Below are 22,517 nucleotides of genomic sequence, written 5' to 3'. Positions count from 1 at the left end.
CAGGTGTGCCGCGGTCAGTGGAAGGATATGGCAGCTCTGTGAATTTCCCATTACGTCGTTGCGCACTCGGTGCTTGCTCGGAAGTTTAGGGGGTTTTTTCGCTGTAAAAAGAAGTTTTCTTCCCACGCACAACGGACGCTAATGTTTTTGTCACTCTTTATGGAATCAAACTCAAAGTAAGGTCAGTACTTCCACGCTTTAAACGCTGCACGCTCATACTCTCTCCCGCACTCGATATATGATCCATTGTTGATCTGCACACAGCTGTTGTCACAAACGTTGCACTTGCTTACGTCACTGTCATGAGACATTCTCGCAAAAAAAATCACGGTTTTAGTAACGCAGTAACGCAGCGTTCCTACGGGAAAGTAACGGTAATCTAATTACCGTTTTTGCCATAGTAATCCCTTACTTTACTCGTTACTCGAAAAAAGTAATCGGATTACAGTAACGCGTTACAAGTTACTGCCCATCTCTGTTTATGACTGCAGTGAATGCTCAGAATAACACCTCTGAGCGTATGTATGTTGGATTACATCAGGAAAGAATCAACTCAGAACAACATCTCTGGGCGGAAGCTGGATTACATCTCGGATCAGTTGGCTGCGGTCGTGAGGTCTCAGAATCTGCTATGTGAGCAAAAGAGTGACAAGACCACAGAATCGACGGCTAATAACATCATGGAGAAACTCGCAGCTGTTAACGGGAGACTGAGAGACCAGTGTCGGAGTGTTAAAAAAAGCTTGACATTCTCATGAGTTGTTTGCAAAAGAAAAATCACCATCATAATGCGTCTACCCCTTCGGCGCCAGCTGTGGGCTCAAGGCCGGAGCTGAACAGAAACTCCCTGATAACGACTGTGTTGAGTCTGTTCCTTCTCATTCCCTACAAGGCCACCTGGGTTGGCTGGAAGACTGTTTACTTAGCCTGGCGGGGCGAAGGACACTGTCTCAGCTGAACTATGGACACGCACACACATACATATACTGATACTGATAAGCACTCAATGACACATCACCCTCCCTATCCAACGCCACCTCCAACGCTTACCTCCCCCATGATGTGGACATCGGGTCAGCTGGAGGTGGAGTCAAAGATTGCAGCGGTCCCAGATCAGATGTACACACTGGAACACTTTCCCATGTTGCTTGTCTGTGTTTATTGTGTTATGGTGTGTTGATACCTGTGCATTCCTGTATTATCCTTTTGTGTTGCATATTTCGATGTTTTTTTTCCTCGCTACCTGGCCTGACCTGTCTCCCCAATGTGATGTTTGTGTATTGTATGTACGGTCGGCAAGGTCTGTCATCTCGGTTGTGGGCAAAAGACCTGCAACTGACAAATAAAGGATATCTGAGAGATGATGAGATGCATCATCTCTCATCTCATCTTTGAATATGTGCAGCAGAATATAAAAATGGGCATGAAAAGATTGAGCTGCACCACTGAAGACTGGCAGGAAAATGGCTTTGATGATAAACTGTCATGAGTTTATGGTTGTTCTTCTTCTCTTGTCAATTTACAGGCCTGGTAAGAACAGCTTAAAAAAAGTTTAAGATAAATATTTTGATGGCAGAAGATAATTCCGGTTGACTGTCTGTACCAAGGGTCAAATGCTGACTGAGTCTGAGGCTGAGGCGGTAGTAAAAAGCCCTGGAGGACCTGTACAAACTCAGGGTTCAGTAGCCATCAGAGGAACAAAGAAAAAAAGCATTTAAACTGCATTTCAATCCAAAACAGATAGACAAAAATGGGGAGACATAAAAATAAAGTGCTATTTTGAGTACTTCAAGTACATTTTCAAAACGGTATTGTCTTTAAATACTAATAATAAAAATTTTAACATAAAGTGCAGTTTTTCTCCTTAGAAAATAAGGGAAAAACATAAAAGGTTATTTGACCAGCTTCACCTTTAAACTCTGAGTAACCTTAGCCAAAATTATTTTGTACATTAGGCTAAAACAGTGTGATCATCAAACATTTTAGTGCAAAAAATAACAAACTCATTGGACTCACAATACCTCTATGCTTATTTACTGTCCATCTCTTTCAGCCAGTTACTTAGACAAACTAGCCTGTTCACATTTTCAGAGCTCAAGGCAGCTCTCTTTTTTGTTACTATATGACCTGCAAGTGAGAACAATCTCTCACATGAGACAGAAGTGGCAGGACTAATCAAATGGTTGCAGGCCAGGACAGACAGCTGTGGGTGGGTCACTGCTCGAGTGGACCACCACTGCAGTCTGTCTCACTGATGGTGGATTGTGCTCTGTGCAAACTCGGGGCCCTGTTAAAAATCATCTGAATCTGTGTAGTGGTCTACAGTCCAGAGCAATCCATTTTGCAAGAGAATGTTTAAGTTTGTCCAATGTTGACTCACTAATTTTGATCTTGAAGCCAGTCAATTCCTCAAGTTTGGGCTGCTGACACCTTTTGTTCGTACTCGAACTGCTAGCTCTAACAGCTCCCACAGGTTCTGTGCTGCAACATGTTTTGCATTTAGATGGTACTGTAAGGTCGAAGTGCTTCGGTGGTGTGCAAACTCCTTTTTGCACAGTTTGTACAAAACCATGCGTTAATCAAAGCTTCCATTGGGTAGTCTTTTGAAATGAAATTTGCCTCCGGTCAGTCCTAGCAACACTCTTTCTTCTTATTAGCTGTGTCCTAATTCAAGGGCCACATCCTTCGGAGGACCGGGCGCTCGCAGTCCACGTTGGCAGGGTCCTCCGAAGACCGAGAAGGCCGTAAGTGTGAGGCTGTGGAATGGGACCGTTTAGCCTTCTGATGTGCGTCACCACTGTGTCGGTAGCCAGCTGCTCCTTGCTATCTAAAATATAACAGGACATTGGAGTAAATTCTGTACCATCTCACACTTCTGTTTAATCAGTTTTCTGTTTGACGTTTATTGAGCCGTGTGAAAACTATAAATGTAATCGCAGCCAAACCGATTTACTCAGGAACAAATAAAACACTGAAAAACACTGAAAAAAGTTATCTAAGTGACTTTCGCTACTCATGTTTAACCTGAGCGGTGAAAGACTGCAAAGGATCTGAAAACGATGTGCTGGTAGTCCGATGTTCTTGCCGGCTCTAGTGAACCTTGACCATCCGGTCAGTGATTGAGGTGGTGGGGTAACAGACGTCTCCGAAAACATCAGAGCGCTTTTGCACATACGTGATGTCTTGATAAACCGAGCAGATATTTGAAGTTTACACACCTGAAAATATGTTAGAAGTTCATTTTGTGACCCAGAAAGAGTAATACTCCAAACTCTTTAGCTGTGCTCCTCCGCCATTGCTGTGTTTGAAAATTATTTTTTTTTATTATTATACAAATATTATGAATAATAATTTAATTACAGTTTTTCTCGATTGCTTAAACACTATAACCAGGCCTCTAAACTAAAATTTCAAAACCGTAACGCTATTGTTCAAAAAGCTCACCCATTTCCCTGAACTATAAACACTATTCCCTGCTTTGACACATGACTCAAATTTGGTGAACTGTTACTGCAAAACTCTACACACAAATCCCTACATTTTACAGTGCTTACACCATGTAGTCATTTAGAAAGCACTAGCATGCAATAATGTTAACTTAAGTCAGCATAGCTTGAGCTCAATTAGCACACAATTAACCAGGTGGAAACACTAGGAGTCAAAATTTAGCACACACCAATCAGAACCTGCGATGGATAGATAAAAGGGCCAAAGTCAGCTCATTCAGGTTTGAAACAATGGATCCAAAGAGATGCAAAGGAAGAGGACGTGGTGGAGAAAGAGGACATGGTGAAAGAGGAGGACGTGGTGGAAGAGGAGGAGGAGGTGGTGAAGGAGGAGGACGTGGTGGAGGAAGAGGACATGGTGAAAGAGGAGGACGTGGTGAAAGAGGAGGAGGAGGTGGTCTAGGACAACAGGGAGGAGGGAGAGGTGGAGGAGGACGTGGTGAAGGAGGTGGAGAACGACGGCGACAAGGAAGGGGAAGAGCAAGGGCAACAAGACAGTCAGTCTCGGATGAAATTCGAGCCACTTTAGTTGACCATGTCCTTGTCCATGGGATGACTATGAGGGAGGCTGGGCAACGAGTACAACCAAATTTGAGTCGCTTCACTGTTGCCTCCATCATCAGAACCTTCAGGGAGGAAAACAGGTAGGTGTACTTGCAGTAAGACTGCTTTGTACAGTAACGTTTAAGTTACTGAACTTATGTGTCTTGAGTTTCAGTATGTTTCCATTATTTGCCTGTAAAATGAATGTGTGACAGTTACAGTAATGAGTGCTTCTATTTTTGTAGGACACAGAGACGACCACCTGGTGGAGGCAGGTTAAGGCTTTTGTCGGAGGAGCAAGAGAGGGAACTTGTAAACATGGTAATTGCAAATAATGTAATCCGCCTGCAAGAGATTCAAAGGAGAGTGATTGAGGATGATCATCTTTTTCGAGGCATACATGCCATCAGCCTCTCCACAATTGACCGCATCCTCCGAAAGAATCAATTCCGGATGAAACAGGCATACCGAGTCCCTTTCGAACGAAACTCTGACAGAGTGAAAAACCAACGTGTGGAATATGTTCAGGTATGAGTTTTGATACTGTATAAAGTATTGTGTACCATCACAGCATGGCAGTTTATGCTGCCATTTCAGCACTCTTGAACTGTGGTTCAGGGTACCGATTGACTCTACTGTGTTATGTGTTTTGCAGAGAATCTTTGAGATTGAAGGACGGCCTGTTCCCCATGAAATAATCTTTGTGGATGAGGCAGGTTTTAACCTGACCAAAAGAAGGAAAAGGGGGAGGAACATAATTGGCCATCGGGCTATTGTAAATGTCCCTGATCAGCGTGGGGGGAATATCACTATGTGCGCAGCCATCAGCCAACGAGGGGTACTCCACCGCCATGCCGTACTAGGACCCTATAACACTATGCTTCTCCTTGCTTTTCTTGATGGTTTAAGACAACATATGTTCCAGCTGGACTACAGGGAACCAGCACAGCCAGAGCAGCCTCACTACGTTGTTGTGTGGGATAACGTGAGCTTCCATCGCGCTGCTCTGGTTCGTGACTGGTTTACCAATAACCCAAGGTTTTCTAATATCTTTCTGCCTGCATACTCTCCCTTTCTAAACTCGATAGAGGAGTTATTTTCGGCATGGCGGTGGAAAGTGACCGAGAACCTTATGTCCATGTTCACCTCCTTCAGGCCATGGAAGAGGCCTGCCTAGACATATCAAGTTTTTCCTTATGCTACCTTAATTCTTGCATGCCAGGGGTGGATCAGGCATGCAAGAGGATTTTACCCCCGCTGCCTGGCTGGGGCCAATATAGCCTGTGATGTGGATGAGATTCTCTGGCCTGACCCAGACCAAAGACAAGATGCTGAGGTGGGATAATGTTTCTGGTGTGTGTTGTACTGTATAGTACATGAATGACAATGTGCCACTGTACATACATTGGTTGCGTCTTTTGTGTTTATCATGTGACAAGGGTTTTGAAGGGGAGAACCATAAGCAACCTATTTGTTTTGGAACTATTGTTTTGAATTAATTGTACCAGTGTGCAAAACTCTGTTGTAGTGTGTGTGTTTTTGAGGGCTTGTGTTTGATGTCTGTGGGCAAAGTTTGGTTTTTCAGCAGGAGTGAATAGTTTTGGGTGTAGAGCTTCATTTTGACCTGGAAATAGGATGTTTGGGAAATTGAGTGAGATGTTATGGATTTGTGTTTACTGTTGTGAGGATATGAGGCGTAGTTTCAGGAAATGTGTTTTAGCAATCGAGAAAAACTGTAATAAAGTATTGAAAAGCGTAATAAGAGTAATATTAAAACTAAGTAGCTACCGCCATTGTTGGAAACTGGAATTGGCTGGGCCGCGTTATGAATTCTGGGCCAGGGTGGGCCACAAAGGATACACCCGACCCATCCTTCAAATTCATATTCATATTCATGAATATTTGTTAATTTTTTTATTCTTTTAATAAACTGTTCTGGTAAGGATGATACGTTTACTTTCACTGGTGAAAAGACAGAATATCTGCATCATTGTGTCTAATGAGCTTTTTTTTTTGAAGGTACTGACGATTGTTCTTTTTTGTGGAGGTTTAGATGTCTGATAAAATGGTTTACTCATTTAGTGCTGGTCTTTAAGCAACAGCTGTTGTTTGTGAAACTTTTTCAGAGATGCCTTCAACATGATGACATTCACACTCTGTATAATTAACTTCATAGAACATGTGTTTAATAATTATTACATATGGAGAGTTTTACTAATGTATCAGAAATTCATACATTTTGTGAGAACCTTATTATTTCATAAATAATAAACATAATTTGTGCATTTATAAGATTTACTTGACTAATATAAGTGATGTGCAGAAGTTTGTGTGACATGACATATGTTCCTCTTTGAGGAGAAGAAACTGATGCAAATTCAGAGTTTTACATAAATGTTGCCAAATATAACAAAGCGACTACATGGTTGATTTACACGACTGTAGACTGAGCAGAGGGACATGACTTTTACAATGAACTGTCCCGAGTTTACCTTTATTTTTCTTATAGTGTCAGTTTACTGGGCTGGTAAGGACAGCACATTTCTTCTGCAAACATTAAGATATGTTTGATATAAAGAAGCTAATTATGTTTTTGTCTGTAGGTACTGAGGGTCAAACGCTGACTGAGTCTGAACCAGTGGTTAAAAGGCCTGGAGAATCACACAGACTGACCTGTACATACTCAGGGTTCAGTGATAATAGACATGCTGCTTGGATCAGACAGGCTGCTGGGAAAGGACTGGAGTGGGTTGCCACAATCTGGAGTGACAGTAGTGGCAGCGTCTACTCTCAGTCAGTCCAAGGCCGCTTTACCATCTCCAGAGACAACAGCAGAAAGCAGGTGTATCTGCAGATGAACAGCTTGGCAACTGAGGATTCTGCTGTTTATTATTGTGCCACAGAGCCACAGTGACACAAGAGGAAGAAACGCTGTACAAAAACCCATCAAACTAAGTCAAACACTGATTTTTTTTCTCCCAAATTAAAGAAAAATACATTTAATTGACTTACACTCAAAACAACAATAAACTTGGTTTTGTATAGTGTTGCAATAAATAGTTTTTTGTAGATGTTTAAATGTAAATGTTTTCATCTGCCATGTCGGAATTGAAAAGATTTTTCCAACACTACAAAGAAATCCAACACTATATTTGTTTTTTAAATAATATTTCCTTTTATTTGTACTTTTGTTTGTACTTCTGTTTGTGTGTGTGTGTGTGTGTGTGTGTGTGTGTGAGAGAGAGAGAGAGATAGATGTACAGTAAGAGTGCCACATTTGTGTTTTTTCCTCCCATCATCTCACTGACTGGATTACGGCATAGTACTTTTATTTGTACCTCTGTTTGTGTGTGTGTGTATTGGCGGTTTGCAAACAGCAAAATTGTGCATTACTACGGTGGCCCCTAGAGACAAAGCACGTACAAACTCCAAAACACTTGCAAACTCCAAAGCACATGCAAACTCCAAAACACATGCAAATTCCAAAACACTTGCAAACTAAAAAACACATGCAAACTCCAAAACACTTGCAAACTAAAAAACACATGCAAACTCCAAAACACATGCAAATTCCAAAACACAACGGAAGTGTTCCAGGACGCTAGGGGCAGTGTTCCGAAGGGTTAAAGAAATCTGAGCTGGCAGCAATCACTTCAGAGTGTCGGGTCAGAACACTTGCAAATGTTCAGATGTGAGAGGAACAAACAGGCAGAGTCCAGGAATAAAGTTGTCATTCTTTGTATTTCCAATTGAGAATGTGCCCGCAGCTAGGCGAGAGAGTGTGTGTGGGTGTGTGTGTGTGTGTGTGGTTTGGTCTTATGAACGCACACACTGTCCGTTGTTCAGCTGCCGTTTGTCTCTGAACTAAAGTTGCGGACATGCATTCAGGGGGCATAGGAAATCCCATACACAAACCTAACCCTTTTGTACAGGCAGTGTTGAGCTCGATTTGCAAAATAAACGGCAAGTTGGTCTGTATGGGACGGTCTAGTCTCCGTCGCGCTTCCCAGGTTGCCTAGCAACCATGATACTAACCGCTGGAAACGTGTCATACAACTTGGTTTGACAGAAATGAGGGAGAACATATTTTGTTCATTTGTTTGTTTGTTTCTACAAGAGCTTTGTGTGATTTGATAAGTATCTGAGGCTGAGACCACAGGACAGTAAAACATGATTTTTGGGCTTCATTTCTGTACTGAACAGTTATTTCAAGATTAGTTAGTAAATAAGAATTAGCTGATGTTGTTCATGAGACTAAAGTCATATCACTTTGGTAATGTAAATATAATATGGCCAATATTATAGTTATTATATTAATCATTATTAGCTATTACAGCAGTGAACATGAACTCTGTGCCAAATACTGAGCTTCAGTACAGATTCAAGTTGCAGTTATTTATATGTCTTAACACCTCATTGCTTACATATATTTATAAAAAGAAAATGTACAAGCTGTGATAACTGTTTCTGATAGAATGAAGAGTAGACTGATATATGAAATATTCCTTTATTGGGTGAGAAAATCAGACCATGTCATAACTGCTTTAAGTCATACAGAATAGATATCAGAGCCTTTAACAGGCTGACTTCTGCTAAATGGGTCAAACTGGGCAGAAAGTATACAAACACATAACATCCTTATAGAATATGATGTAACACTATAGATCAACTTACCTCAGAATATATAAAGCATATAAACAATTACAAGGAAACAGTTCATAGATAAACTTTTCAGTTTGTGTGGAAATTCTACAAAACTGATTTTGAAATATTTGATAAAAAATGTCACAGCATGAATAAGCTTTACTGTGTTCTTTAATATAAATGATTTCAAATTGTAACTTAAAATGTTTTCATTGACAGGCTAATTGTTTTTAAAATTGTATTTTGACTGCATCATCTACAACTAAAAGCAAAAACCTGTACAGATACTTGTGAATGAATTGTTGATTAAAGTTAAATATAGAAAACCACATTTATTGACAGAAAAAAGGTTCCCTTTGTCTCAGAAACCAGAGAATCCTGATTGTGAAATGATAGAATAATGATCAAAAATCAGAAAGAACAGTTTTATTTGTTGTCACATGGACTCTTGGATTGTGTTGGAAACTCTTGTGTAGATAAGATTGTTTTGTACATAAGATTTTTATCTTTTTATCTTTTATGTTGTTTTAGTGTAACACTGAGGGCTGTGGGGGCGCTGTAATTTCAAATTCCTGTCTGTGATCTGTACACATGGTTTTTGAAAATAACGCTGACTTTGACGTTGAGTAATGAATGAGCTGCATCCGACAGACTGTTGGAAAATGGGTCCAGAGGGTGATCACTACCATCACTGAAGTAGTAGTAGCAACAAATGCTACCCACACAAATTTAGAGACAGTTTATCATCTTTATAGACAACAAAGACAGCAGCTGTATCTGCACATAAATAGTCTAAAGCAGGGGTCTCAAACTCACAGCCCAGGGGCCACTTGTAGCCCACATCACCCCTACTTGCGGCCCAAATATTGACATGAAAAAATATAATACAATTTGGCCCTTGAAGTTACTTTTTTGTTAGGGAGGATTTATTTGTTGTTGAGTGCAATGTTAAAATAAGTTCTTTAAAAAAGTTATTTAATATGAAGACAATATGACCAGAGAGTACAAACATGTTGAGGGTTCGGCTGTGTTAGTTCAGTAAGAGAGTTATTTGTGAAGAAAACAATTTTCACTAGCAGTTCACTTTTGAGTCTGTGTTTCCACAGGCCCTGCTAGTTTAGAGACTTATTCCTCATGAAGAACGAAAAAGAAGACAGAGCATCTTCAATCGGTCTTTTACTCGCTAACGAGGGAAGCTTTGGTCAGAACCAGGCGGTCGGGCTTAATGCTCCTCACCTGTCTCTAGCCCAAATCCTTCAAAGAGCAGCTCTCCTCGCAGCTATTTATTCCCATGACAGTTACAGTTTACACAATATAACACAAGCACCTCCCACCGTAGAACCCCCTTGGTTACAAAAGACAAGGCACTGTGTGTGTGTGTGTGTGTGTGTGCACGAACGTGTGTATGTGTATGTGTTTGTGTGACCTCCTGCTCACCAAAAGGATCATAAAAGCAGGAAGTTTACAACACAAGAAAGAGATCTCTCAGATAGGATGCGTCTACAATAAAACCTCCATCAGCCTCCCCCAACACCAAATTGGCTGGAGAGGTGGTCAGACACAAAGGAATGTCTTTGATCCTATAGTTTGAACTAAGACGAATCCTAAACAAATGCAGTGGTCTGTCAGGATTTGATTTACAAACAGACCTTTGTTTCCATTGAAGTTGAAAGACTGAATAAATAAACCAACAATTTTTTCAAATTATTTAAACTCCCATTTTTTGTACAAACAACCGTACTACTGTATATTTCAAATTTCATGAAGTATAACAAAACAGGCAATTTAACTCACTCTGTTCCAAAGGAAGAATGCTGCTCTAGCACACGGACACAGTGTTACTATATGTGGTGTATTTTCATCAACCAGAGCTTGTGCCCAGAGATGCCAGAGAGCTTTTCTGGATACTACATTTTTATTTTCTTTAGGAAGAGTGTTGTTGAAAAATTAATGCATGCAGGAAAGGAAACCGAGCCCATTTGTAGTGTACATGTCAGACACAGCACACAGTACAAGCAATAAAGAACAAGTTCAACATCAACACAGACTGTTCTAGTAGTGCATTGACTCTAATGATCAGTGTATTACTGTGTCAGATAATCAACCCTTTTTTTTTAGTCTTGTGATTTATTAAACATTGTTCTCTTCACTAATTATAGACTTTATATGATATAATATATGATACTGTATAATATCATAATCCTCACTCCACCCTCACTGGATGCAAAGAATACACATATAATGAAATTTTCAAAGGAGTTGTTGTAGCAGATTGTACCAAAAATCCTTAAAATAACCACAATAAATACAACCCAATTAAAAAAATACATAAATAAAAAAAATGTTCACAGTCCTATAATAAAATACAGCAACTGTAAAAGGAGGGAATTCAACTCATTTGAATTTTATGTGACCCAGACATTTTAGCCCCTCCCTATTTAAATCCAGACGGCTTACTTAGGTTCTGTTATGACTGGCTGTCCTCTCACAGCACTTCCTTCACACCTTCTCTTTCAAGATGATGCTCAGACTGTCTGTTCTGCTGACAGCGCTCTGTCTGCCCTGTAAGCTGCTTCATTTTCTAACACAGCATGTGGAAATTAGTTCATCAAATGTTCCTGCATGTATTTATAACTTCACTGATCTCTTTTTATTTCTGTTTTATTTTTGGCAGGTTTGAATGCTCAGGCTATGGAGTCCATTCCTTCCACTCCAGTGCTGAAAAAGCCTCTACAGGAAAGACTGACAGCTTCCTGTCAGTCTTTCCTGTAGAGGAAGTGGTTTCAGTTTTGGCAGCTTTGGAATGGACTGGATCAGACAACCTGATGGAAAAGCATTAGAATGGTTAGGAGTCATTTCGTCTGATGCAAGTAGAACTGCTTATGCGAGCAGTGTGGAAGGACGTGTAGAAATCACCAAAGACAACAGCAACAGCATGGTGTATCTGAGACTGTCCAACCTAAAGCCAGAGGACTCTGCTGTGTATTACTGTGCTAGACACTCCCACAGTGGTGTAAATACTCAGGGAGGCTTTACAAAAACCTCTTAACTCAGTCTTGCAGTCAACAAATGAAGGAAGCAGTTTGAAGATAAATTTAAGATATTATGTCTGGCACCATGCTTTTACATACAGAATGAAAGCTGTGGACTTCCTGTTTCTGTAAGAACATATTCATCTGTTGTTGTTGGGAAAAATGCCTGTACTTGAAAGTTTTACTGCACTGTTGAATTCATTACTTGTTAATTCATAAATAAACTGTTTGAAAACATTACATTAACACAATTAAAAACATCATATTTGGCAGAAATATTTTGAAGCCAAATGTAGTGAACTCTTTTTCATGCACAGCAACATACATCACTCCAGAAGCTACAAAACATCTACTTCTGTGTGTTTTAAGATACACAACATTAAGTAGTTACATGTTAAATTTTCAGGGGCATCATACAGATGTGAAATATGTACATACCTTCAAATTCTTTAACAGCCAGGTTTAAAAATAATACATAAGCAATAAGGTCTACAGGAGCTGACATGTACTTGAAGAAGAAAATGAACTCTATCTGACACTTGGGGTGAATTTGAGCAAACCAATAATTTAGTGAAGGAGCCTTAAGTACTTGTGCAATGAAAAGCACTTTATATCCATGAAATTTTCCATTCAAAGTAATTTCTTTAACATTTAATTTAATTTAACTTTTAATGCATGTCAGTTTCAGCATTAAAAGTGAAGCTCCCATCAGGCCACTTTTATTTTCTCTACAGTTCTGCAGCTATTGGATACTGAATCCTGTGAGCCTCACAGCTTCAGTCAGCCAGCCAGCAGGAAAAAGGACTGGGGTGGATTTGTATCTAATGTGCTGCATATACCTGTGCCACAGAGTCATAATAACACAAACCACCAACACCAATATTTTAATTTTCTGTACTTCTGATTTTAAATGTTGCACAGGTTAAAATTCAGCATTTTCCTCACAGAACACATTCAGCCTCTGTGCTTTTTTAAACATATATTAGACTAAAGAGACAATCCATAATTACTAAAACACTGTTGGATTTATACCAACAGTAAGGATTGGGGAACTTCTGAGCATGTAAGACTTTATCTAATTAAGGAAGCACAGCTGATTGTGTAATTTAAATGAATTAAGAAATGACTTCATCAAAATAAAGAATGAAGAACAAATAAAATCATTCAGATTCATATGTTTTTAAAGATTTACATAATAGTTATATAGTACTTGTGTTTATCCTTAAGACTTTGGATGAATGGCATATTCAGCAATTATTTAATTATTTTTGGTTATTATACTGCATGATGAAGAAGTTGTTTCAAATAATAAATGCTACAATGAAAGTCTGACTTATTAATCATAAGAGATGCCAGCACAAGAGCCCCTCCCTCGCCATAATATGCTAATGCAAATCTTCACTGTGTGCAGTGTACTTCTGTGCTGCTCACTTGTCTTGTGCTGAGTGTTGATTGTTGGAGCAGCAGTGAACAATCTCTAGACTCACAATGACACAGACACTCACTCTGCTGCTGGTTGCTTCTTTGCTTCACTGTGAGTTCTTCTGCTTCTTATTGTTTATGTTCTTATAACGAGTGCTATAAGAACATTTTGCAGATGTCTGTCTAACTGGTTTCTTTTTAACTCCTCAGGTGTTACTCCTCAGAGTATGGAGTCCATTCCTTCCAGTCCTGTAGTGAAAAAACCTGGGGAGACTCTCAGTCTCTCCTGCAGAGGATCTGGTTTCACGTTTAGCTGCTGTACTATGCACTGGATAAGACAAAAACCAGGAGAAACACTGGAATGGATAGGAATTGGCTACTCATCTTCCAGCAGCAACAGATATGTGAGCAGTCTGAGTGGACGAATAGAAATCAGTAGAGATGACAGCAACAGCATGGTGCATCTGAGCCTTTCCAACCTAAAGCCAGAGGACTCTGCTGTGTATTACTGTGCCAAAGACACACAGTGGTTTAAGTAATGAGAGAGGCTTTACAAAAACCTTCAGACATACAGTTTCACAGGAACCTACAGGGGGCAGTAGATGATCAAGAATATGATGTTCAACTCACTGTCACAATAACACCTGTGACTGTACCATCTGTGAATAAATATTAGTAAAACACACAGAATCTAAAAACATGTTATGGTAACAATGTGAAAAATAAAATTCACAAACATTTAACCACAATTTAAAGAAGAAAACAAGAAAATATCAATGAAAATATAGGATATGTAGAAAAATAAATATTTTCACTACTTTTCACATGAACATATCATAATGTTTTAATTAATTCTCTTTAAATTCTGAGTTAATGTATTTAAACTTATTCTGAGTTAACTTGGTGAAACCCTTGTTGAAAGATAAAACGCTAAAAAAAGGTCACTGAAGCAGAAACAAAGGGTGATGAAGAAAAACATGGTACTTAAATAATTGAATTTATAAATAAATAAATACCTTTTTTCAAATTTACTTCAGGGTAAAGTCAGGAAATACTAAAACCAGGAAACACTAAAAATCATTTTCTTTCTTTTTCTGCTGAACATACATGATGAACCCTGATGAACATACATATTACTTGTATATATGTTTGTTTGGTTAGCTTGAACATTTCTTTTGTTAAATTGATTGATAAGGAGGAGCTGATGCAAACTCAGACTGCTTCCATCTTTGAATATGTGCTGCAGAATATGAAAACGGACATGACGAGATTGAGCTGCACCACTGAAGACTGGCAGGAAAATGGCTTTGATGATAAATTCTCATGAGTTCATGGTTGTTTTTCTTCTCTTGTTAATATACAGGCCTGGTAAGAACAGATTAAAAAATGTTGAAAGATACATGTTTTAATTACAGAAGATAATTCTGGATGACTATTTGTAGGTACTGAGGGTCAAACGCTGACTGAGTTTGAGGCGGTGGTAAAAAGTAGGGGTGCAACAATACTCGTATCGATATTGAACCGTTCGATACAGTGCTTTTGGTTTGGTACGCATATGTATCGAACAATACAAATTTTTAAATTTATTTTATCAACTTTTCTTCTGACGATGCTGTCTGTGTTGATCGCTCAGTGGATCTACGTTCGACTACTCTGCCCAGGCTGCACTGTCGAGTGCAGATCCACTGAGCGCAGCGCAAGCTAGCAAGACAGAAGCTAAGCTCGTTGCAACATGGCAACTGCCTCAACGCTACCCGAAATTGAACCTCCCCCACCCTCTTTCAGATCTGGCGATTGGAACTATCTTGGTTTTCATGTGACGTATGACCCTGATGGTAAGCGCGTCATGGACAAAAGTAAAACAGTATGTCAGATGTGCCACGCAATGCTCAATTGGTGGGAACTAGTGCGTTAGCGCAGTTAGCTTGTTAACGTGTTGACGCCGTCCAGCCCCAAGCACGGGGCGATCCGTGGTAACTCGTTAACGGAGATTTGCCGCGTTATGGCGTTAATGTCATTTTAACGAGATTAACGCTGACAGCACTAGTGGGAACACAATGAATATGACTGCACATGTACGCCGACATCATCCTAGTGCAAAGACAAGTGGAAGCAAACAAAAACAACAAGCACACATGCTACAAACTTTACCCGCGTCATTTAGACAGCCGTTAGCACATGATTCTCTTCATGGGGACCTGATATGTTTAATATGCTGCTGAGAATATAGCCCAGAAGAAGGGTATAGTATAGCTTTTATTTCGGAAAGAGCCATTTCTCTGTAATAAACTCTCTTTTCCAAAGATGAGTGATTCCTCGATCAGATAGATTTATTTATTTTTATTATTTTGTTGTTTCAGCAACATTAAATTTAAAAACTGTACTTTTGAGTTAAAATATATATTTAAAATTTTAATAATTGACAAATTAAAAAGGCATGAACATTTTTTTGTATCGAAAAAATATCGAACCGTGACACCAAAGTATCGAACCGAACCGTGAATTTTGTGTATCGTTGCACCCCTAGTAAAAAGGCCTGGAGATTCACACAGACTGACCTGTACGTACTCAGGGTTCAGTAGCCATCACTGAAACGCTTGGATCAGACTCCTGGAAAAGGACTGCAGTTTGCTGTTATTATCAGCCATAACAGTGACAGCATCTATCACTCTGAGTCAGTCAGGGGCCGGACTCCAGACTCAACAGCAGAAAGTCACTGTGTAATGTCAAGTTTATCATATTTAAAATATGAGTTCTTTTGAAGAGTACATCCACTCTTAATGCCAGTACAGTGATCACAGCTGATTTTTGTTGTCTTAAGGTGGAGGTGGAGGTGGAGGCCACCTCCACCTCCACTGAGAACCTTCACAGACAAATGACATTAAAGGTTAGTAGCTGATTTTCTGTTCCTTAATATCAATGAAAAGTTAACTTTTTGTCAAAATGATTAGAAAATATTTTTAAAAGAAATATAAACATTAAAAATACTGAAATAGGACATAAATGAATGATATTCAATATCTAACTGGTATTGAAATACTGATATTTGTCCTGCTGAGCAAGACAAATATTAGTATAATCTCAGTATTAAATCTTCTTTCATTTGATTAAATAACAATTACTTCTGAAGTATTCTGTATTGTCTCTGTATAGGAATTTCTTTTATTTATGTATTAATCACATTATTTTATTGTATAATGCCTTGGTGCCACTGGATTTAAACATGTTTCACATCCATACAGTAAGACAAATGGTGGGGGTCTAGTAAGGACGTTGGGAGGAAGCAGACAACTCCACAGGAAGAATCTTTTGTCTCTTTGAGGACTCTGGGAGGTAGCAAGGGAGTGTGAACCTTAAGGTGTAAAACAGCTGTGTACTGCCTTTTGTTCCTGAAGAAGGTATTTAACTGAGAGCCATGCTAGGCTCGGGAGACTCTGCTGACCGTCTGCCCCGCGGTCATGTAGGCTCTCCACAAGCTTGGCTGTCTGTTCTTTGTGTGTTTTGATTAAAGGATGTTAGCTACAGCTCACCGCTCATCTGCAGGCTTTATTTAAATGGAAAACTTCCACAACATCTCACCACTTCATAAAGGGGACTAAAAGGAGCTGTTAAATTCATTGAACTTCTCAGTTGAAAACATTGTGCTAATCACTGTTAGGTTTTAGATCTTTCCCACTGAAAACAACTGACTGCAAAAAACTTTTTTCTTACTAATAATTTTCCACAGTGTGATCTGTTTTCTCTTATAATCTGTCAGCATCCATCTGGATGCAAAGCAAACTTCCTCACAGGCTGATATAAAGTCTGATATCATGCTGTCAGTCACAGAAGAAGATGAGAAGCTCCCATCAGATCATACTGAGCACCAACATGTTCTCTGTAGCTCTGCTGCTGCTGCTGGATCCTGTGAGTCTCACTGAACAGAAACACTATGATCACAGCAGACTGATTCTTACTTTTACAGCATTCAACATGTTTCCTCCACAGGTGTGAAATGTGAACAGCTGACACAGCCAGCCTCTGTGATTGTGCAGCCAGGCCAGCATCTGACCATCACCTGTCAGGTCTCTTATTCTCTTGGCTGGTACACAGCTTGGATCAGACAGCCTGCAGGGAAAGGTTATTCATTGACTGTTATTAAAAACACTTTCACATCTGAACAAATCTTTGTATGGAAATAAAAATCCTGCTCTTTTCCACCTGAATTCTGTGATCGTTTAGATGAAAAATAAAAATAGCTGGAATAAAATCTAACAAAAAATGTGAATGTATTTACATTACACTTCCTAAGCATAAATTCACGTGTTCATTTATGCTTAGGAACATCATTAAGGCTTTAATCTCAAAATATTTTTATTCAGTTTATTTATATCTTTGAGAATCCTCACAGAGTGTGATTAGCAGAAAGTAAATTGCTGAGGTTACTGTGGTACTCTGTCATGGTACTGGGTCTGTGATCCAGTGTGTGTTAACTCTAGTTTAAGTTATATTCTCTGATTTATTGTTATTCATGGTTTTGTTCTCCTTATTGTTCTCTGCATATGTTATATCCATAGTTCCTATTTTTTTAGGTTTCTGTTACTGTGCCCTCCCTGTGTTCCACATTTCATGTCTAGTCACCCTGTGTCGTCCTGTGTCCAGACTATGTTCCCTCTGTCTCCCCAGTCAGTCATATCTTCTTGTCTCAGTGTCAAGCCCGTGTGTGAAATTGAAACTGGTTCCTCTACAGGAAAGACTGAGGGCTTTTTAAACACTGGAGTGGAGGGAATGGACTCCAAAGCCTGACCATTCAAACCTGCTGAACAACCAGAAGAAAAAACAGATCAATGAAAATCAGGGATAAATAATGACTTAAACAAATGATCTAAATAAAAATAATAATTGATGCATTGCAACGTGAAGCAATTCACAGGGCAGACAGACAACTGTCAGCAGGACAGACAGTCTGAACATCATGTTGAAAATGAAGCTGTGAGCAAAGAGCTTTAAATCAAAAGGACAGAGTCTGCCACCTGGATTTTATTAGGCAGGGCCAAAAATATGCGACTTAAACATTATTCAAATGTATCTACAAATAAAATTTTACATTGATTACCACATCGTTCAGTATTGGTTTAACGCCTAAATATACTGTATGTTTGCTTATGTAATACAATATAATCCAATGATTTAATAATGACATTTCTGTTCAAATTCTCATTTAATGTAAAATTACCACCAGAATAAAATAAAGTCACAATTTTTCAGTTTATTTGTTTTTTCAGGTTAAGATATGCTTTGCTAAGGAGGAGGAGTCAATGCAAAACTGATGTTTTCAGCAGCTTTTTATGGGTTTGAGAGTAAGACTCAGGGACTCAACCTAATATACACACAGCAGGCTGGACAAAGGCAACTGACTCTTAGAATAATGAGAACTTTTTATGCAGTCGTTTTCCTGATTCTGTTCTGTTTCATGACTGGTAAGGACATATATTTCTGGTATACAAATGAGCATGTGAAAAAATATGACTGGACTAATGAGCTGTTAACATTTCTGTAGGTACTGAGGGTCAAACACTGACAGAGTCTGAATCAGTGGTTAAAAGGCCTGGAGGCTCCCACAGACTGACCTGTACATACTCAGGGTTCAGTAGTGATTATAATAATGCTTGGATCAGACAGGCTGCTGGAAAAGGACTGGAGTGGATTGCTGTTATCTGGAGTGACAGTAGTGGGAGCTACTACTCTCAGTCAGTCAGAGGCCGGTTTACCATCTCCAGAGACAACAGCAGAAAGCAGGTGTATCTGCAGATGAACAGCCTGACAACTGAGGATTCAGCTGTTTATTATTGTGCTCGAGAGGCACACTGAGACAAAAGGAAGAAACGCTGTACAAAAACCCATCAAACTACGTCAAACTCTGATTTTAGGTTTTTCCCCCAAATTAAAGAAAAATACATTTAACTCACTCACACTCAAAACTACAATAAACTTGGTTTTGTGAAGCCTTGGTGTTGTACAGTTTTACAATAAATATTTTAAATGTAAATGTTTTCATCTGTCATGTGTGAATTAGGATGATTTTATTTTCCAAAACTACAAACAAATCCAACACTAAATTTGTTTTTTAAATAATATTTCCCTTTATTTGCACTAAAATTTTTACTATTTGTACTAAATGCCACAGTGTGACCTGTTTTCTCTCATAATGTGAACAGCTGACACAGCCAGTCTCTATGATTGTGCAGCCAGGTCAGCATCTGACCATCGCCTGTCAGGTCTCTTATTCTCTTGGCCACTGGACAGCTTGGATCAGACAGCCTGCAGGGAAAGGACTGGAGTGGATTGGGATGAAAAGTACTGGGAGTACTTACTACAAAGATTCACTAACGAGCAAGTTCAGCATTGACTTGGACACTTCAAGGAAGACAGTGACTCTAAATGGACAGAATATGGAGCCTGAAGACACTGCTGTTATTGTCCTCCAGAGACACAAGGCAAAGACCCAATCCTTTCATAACTTGTTAGAACTGTTTTATTATTATTTTATTAATTTTCCTTCTTTATTTATTATGAAAAAAACTAATTTCAGTCTAATGATACAGTAATCTGTTCCTTTATATTCAATGAAAGAGAAAAAAACTGAATTGAAAAATGAATTTGAAAAATCGGCTATTCTATATAAATGCAAACTGTGTTCTGTTACATTGTGCCGTCTGCAGCAGAGACATCCTACAGTAAATGGACAGAATATTCAGCCTGAAAACAGTGCTATGTATTACAGGGCCAGAGTCACATTCACAGAAAAAAAAGCTCTAAGACTGCTAACAAATTCCTATTTTTTTAGTGTCTGTTTATTTTATTTTTTTATAAATCCTTGGCAATGACTTTATTGTGATTTTGTAAGTATTGATAAAGCCCTAAAACAAAATGCCAGTACATGAAACTGAATTTAGTTATCAATAATGTTATAAAGTGATTAATTTATGACATAAAATGATTTCATTAAAATAATATTTTGGTTTGTGAGATTGTATTTATTTATTATATTGTACATTTTAATCTACAAACTAATAAGGTGCAAATTATGCAAAGTACTTGTTTATATACAGAAACATAGAACCCAACATTTACATGTACAGTAAATGTTATAACATTTTTTTCAAATGAAAAAAAGTGTTTTTTTTCTTTCAATTTTATTAGCAATCATATCAAACTTTGTTATGTTGTATGGATTCAACATACAGAGTCGAGCAAGGTCATGACCTCTGAAGTTCTCCTCTTCCTCTCATATTGATGTCTGCACTGTAGACTGGGCAGAGACAAATGGCTTAAACAATGATCAGAAATTATATTTGGCTTTCTTTTCTCGTTTTTATTTATTCCAGCCTGCATAAGCCAAAGAGGCAGAGTTCACCCAGGACATGTCAATAACTTGTCACAAGGACAAGTTTAAATTTTTCTTTTAAAATTCAGTTTTTAATGAACCTCAGAGTTATTTTTTTAAGATTGTTTTTGTTTTTCATCTATAAAAAAATGTTAAAAACACAGTCTCTTTCACTGCTTGAACAATCAATGTATCTCCAATAATGTATCAGCGTCTATCTGTATGCAAAGTAAGCTCCCCCACAGACTCGATATATTGCTGCTGGTTGCAAAAGAAGAATAGAAGCTCCTGGGAGATCACCTTCAGCACCAACATGTTCTCTGTAGCTCTGCTGCTGCTGCTGGCTGCTGGATCCTGTGAGTCTTACTGAACACAAACACTGACAGCATGAAAACTACACACTTTTAATTTAAATGCATTCAACACATTTTCTTCACAGGTGTAAACTGCGAGCAGCTGACACAGCCACCCTCTGTTATACTGCAGCCAGGTCAGCGTCTGACCATCACCTGTCAGGTCTCTTATTCTCTTAGCTGGTGGACAGGCTGGATCAGACAGCCTGCAGGGAAAGGACTGGAGTGGATTGGGGTGAAAGATACTGGGAGCTCTCACTACGAAGATTCACTAAAGAGCAAGTTCAGCATTGACTTGGACACTTCAAGGAAGACAGTGACTCTAAATGGACAGAATATGCAGCCTGAAGACTCTGCTGTGTATTACTGTGCCAGAGAGTCACAGTAACACAAACTGTTAGGAACCCTGAACAAAAACCTCTCAGTGCCTGAACAACTGGAGCATGAAGCCACCAGAGGAGGAGCTCTAAGACCATGACTGAAACTTAACTTCATCTTCTAAGAAACTTCTTCTGCTTGTTGTCTCATAACCGTTAAAATATGATGGGTTTAAATTACGCCTAACGAATCAAGTGCTTTTATTGTCATTTCAACCATGTGCGGTGGTAGAGTACACAGTGAAGTGAGACAGTGATCCTTCAAGGCCATGGTGCCACATATAACAGACACGCAGCACATGACTACGTGAAATGCAAGTGTGCAAAAATTGCAAAAAAGAAACAAAAACATGAATAAAATAATTGAAAAACAAAGCTCAGAGACTCATTTTCTTTACTTCTGTAATTCAAGATACAATCAGTTCTCAGATACAATTTGAGATTATAGCACCAACTACTGTATAGTCCAATAACGTCACACTACATACAATACTTTCAGCTGTCACTTTATTAGGTACACCTGTTCAACTGTCGTGACGGTCCTGGGTCGGTGACCCAGTGTTTTCTGTTTTGTGTTATTAATCCTTGATTTCATGATGTGTTATTGTTAGTCTGTTGGTTTTGGTTTCTGTCTCAAGTATTCCTAGCTGCTCTGTGCTTTAGTATTTTCCGAGTTCTAGTTCTTAGGGTTTGGTTCTGTGTTCCCTCTGTTCAGTGTTGACACTGTGTCTGTGTCCCTCTCATATCCTTCCTGTTTTATTTTAATAGTCCTGCTCTGTGTCAGCTTCGGTCCCCCATCTCGTCTGCCTAATTAGTTCTAAAATGCACTTTTAGTTGAAAAGTGCATTTTTGAGGAATCATAAACAGTGACACTGTGTGCGTCATGTCTGAGTGTATTTTATTATGGGACAGCAGTGAAAGGGTTCAGGGGGATTTTGACACTGTTACATTGGTTTTGTGAAGCCTTTGTGTTGTAAAGTTTTACAATAAATAGTTTTTTGGTGGATGTTTACATTTAAATATTGTTATCTGCCATGTCTGAATTTTTTTTTTCAGGATTTTTTGTTTTCCAGAAAAAATAATAATAAATAACATTTCCTTTTAATTGTACTAACATTGTTTCTTACTACTTATACTAAATGCCACAGTGTGATCTTTTTCCTCTTATAATCTGTCAGCATCCATCTGTATGCAAATCAAACATCCTCACAGGCTGATATAAAGTCTGATATCATGCTGTCAGTCACAGAAGAAGATGAGAAGCTCCCATCAGA

At 38.8% G+C, this 22,517-nt stretch overlaps 1 pseudogene and 2 gene segments (V, D, J or C); all 3 read left to right on the top strand.

Moving 5' to 3' along the window:
• The first annotated feature begins 11,211 nt into the window (after window positions 1–11,211).
• Window positions 11,212–11,742, top strand: LOC113021559 (immunoglobulin heavy variable 3-30-like; annotated as a pseudogene).
• A 1,450-nt stretch (window positions 11,743–13,192) lies between these two features.
• Window positions 13,193–13,686, top strand: LOC113021558 (Ig heavy chain V region 914-like). The segment is given in 2 exon segments: window positions 13,193–13,259; window positions 13,358–13,686. Coding segments are annotated over 2 exon segments (375 nt in total).
• A 7,123-nt stretch (window positions 13,687–20,809) lies between these two features.
• LOC113020971 (immunoglobulin heavy variable 4-38-2-like) lies at window positions 20,810–21,254 on the top strand. The segment is given in 2 exon segments: window positions 20,810–20,869; window positions 20,953–21,254. Coding segments are annotated over 2 exon segments (345 nt in total).
• Window positions 21,255–22,517: the final 1,263 nt, after the last annotated feature.

Source organism: Astatotilapia calliptera, chromosome 4, assembly GCF_900246225.1.
Source record: "Astatotilapia calliptera chromosome 4, fAstCal1.2, whole genome shotgun sequence".
NCBI lineage: Eukaryota > Metazoa > Chordata > Actinopteri > Cichliformes > Cichlidae > Astatotilapia > Astatotilapia calliptera.
This window is presented reverse-complemented; position numbering and strand designations above follow the sequence as displayed.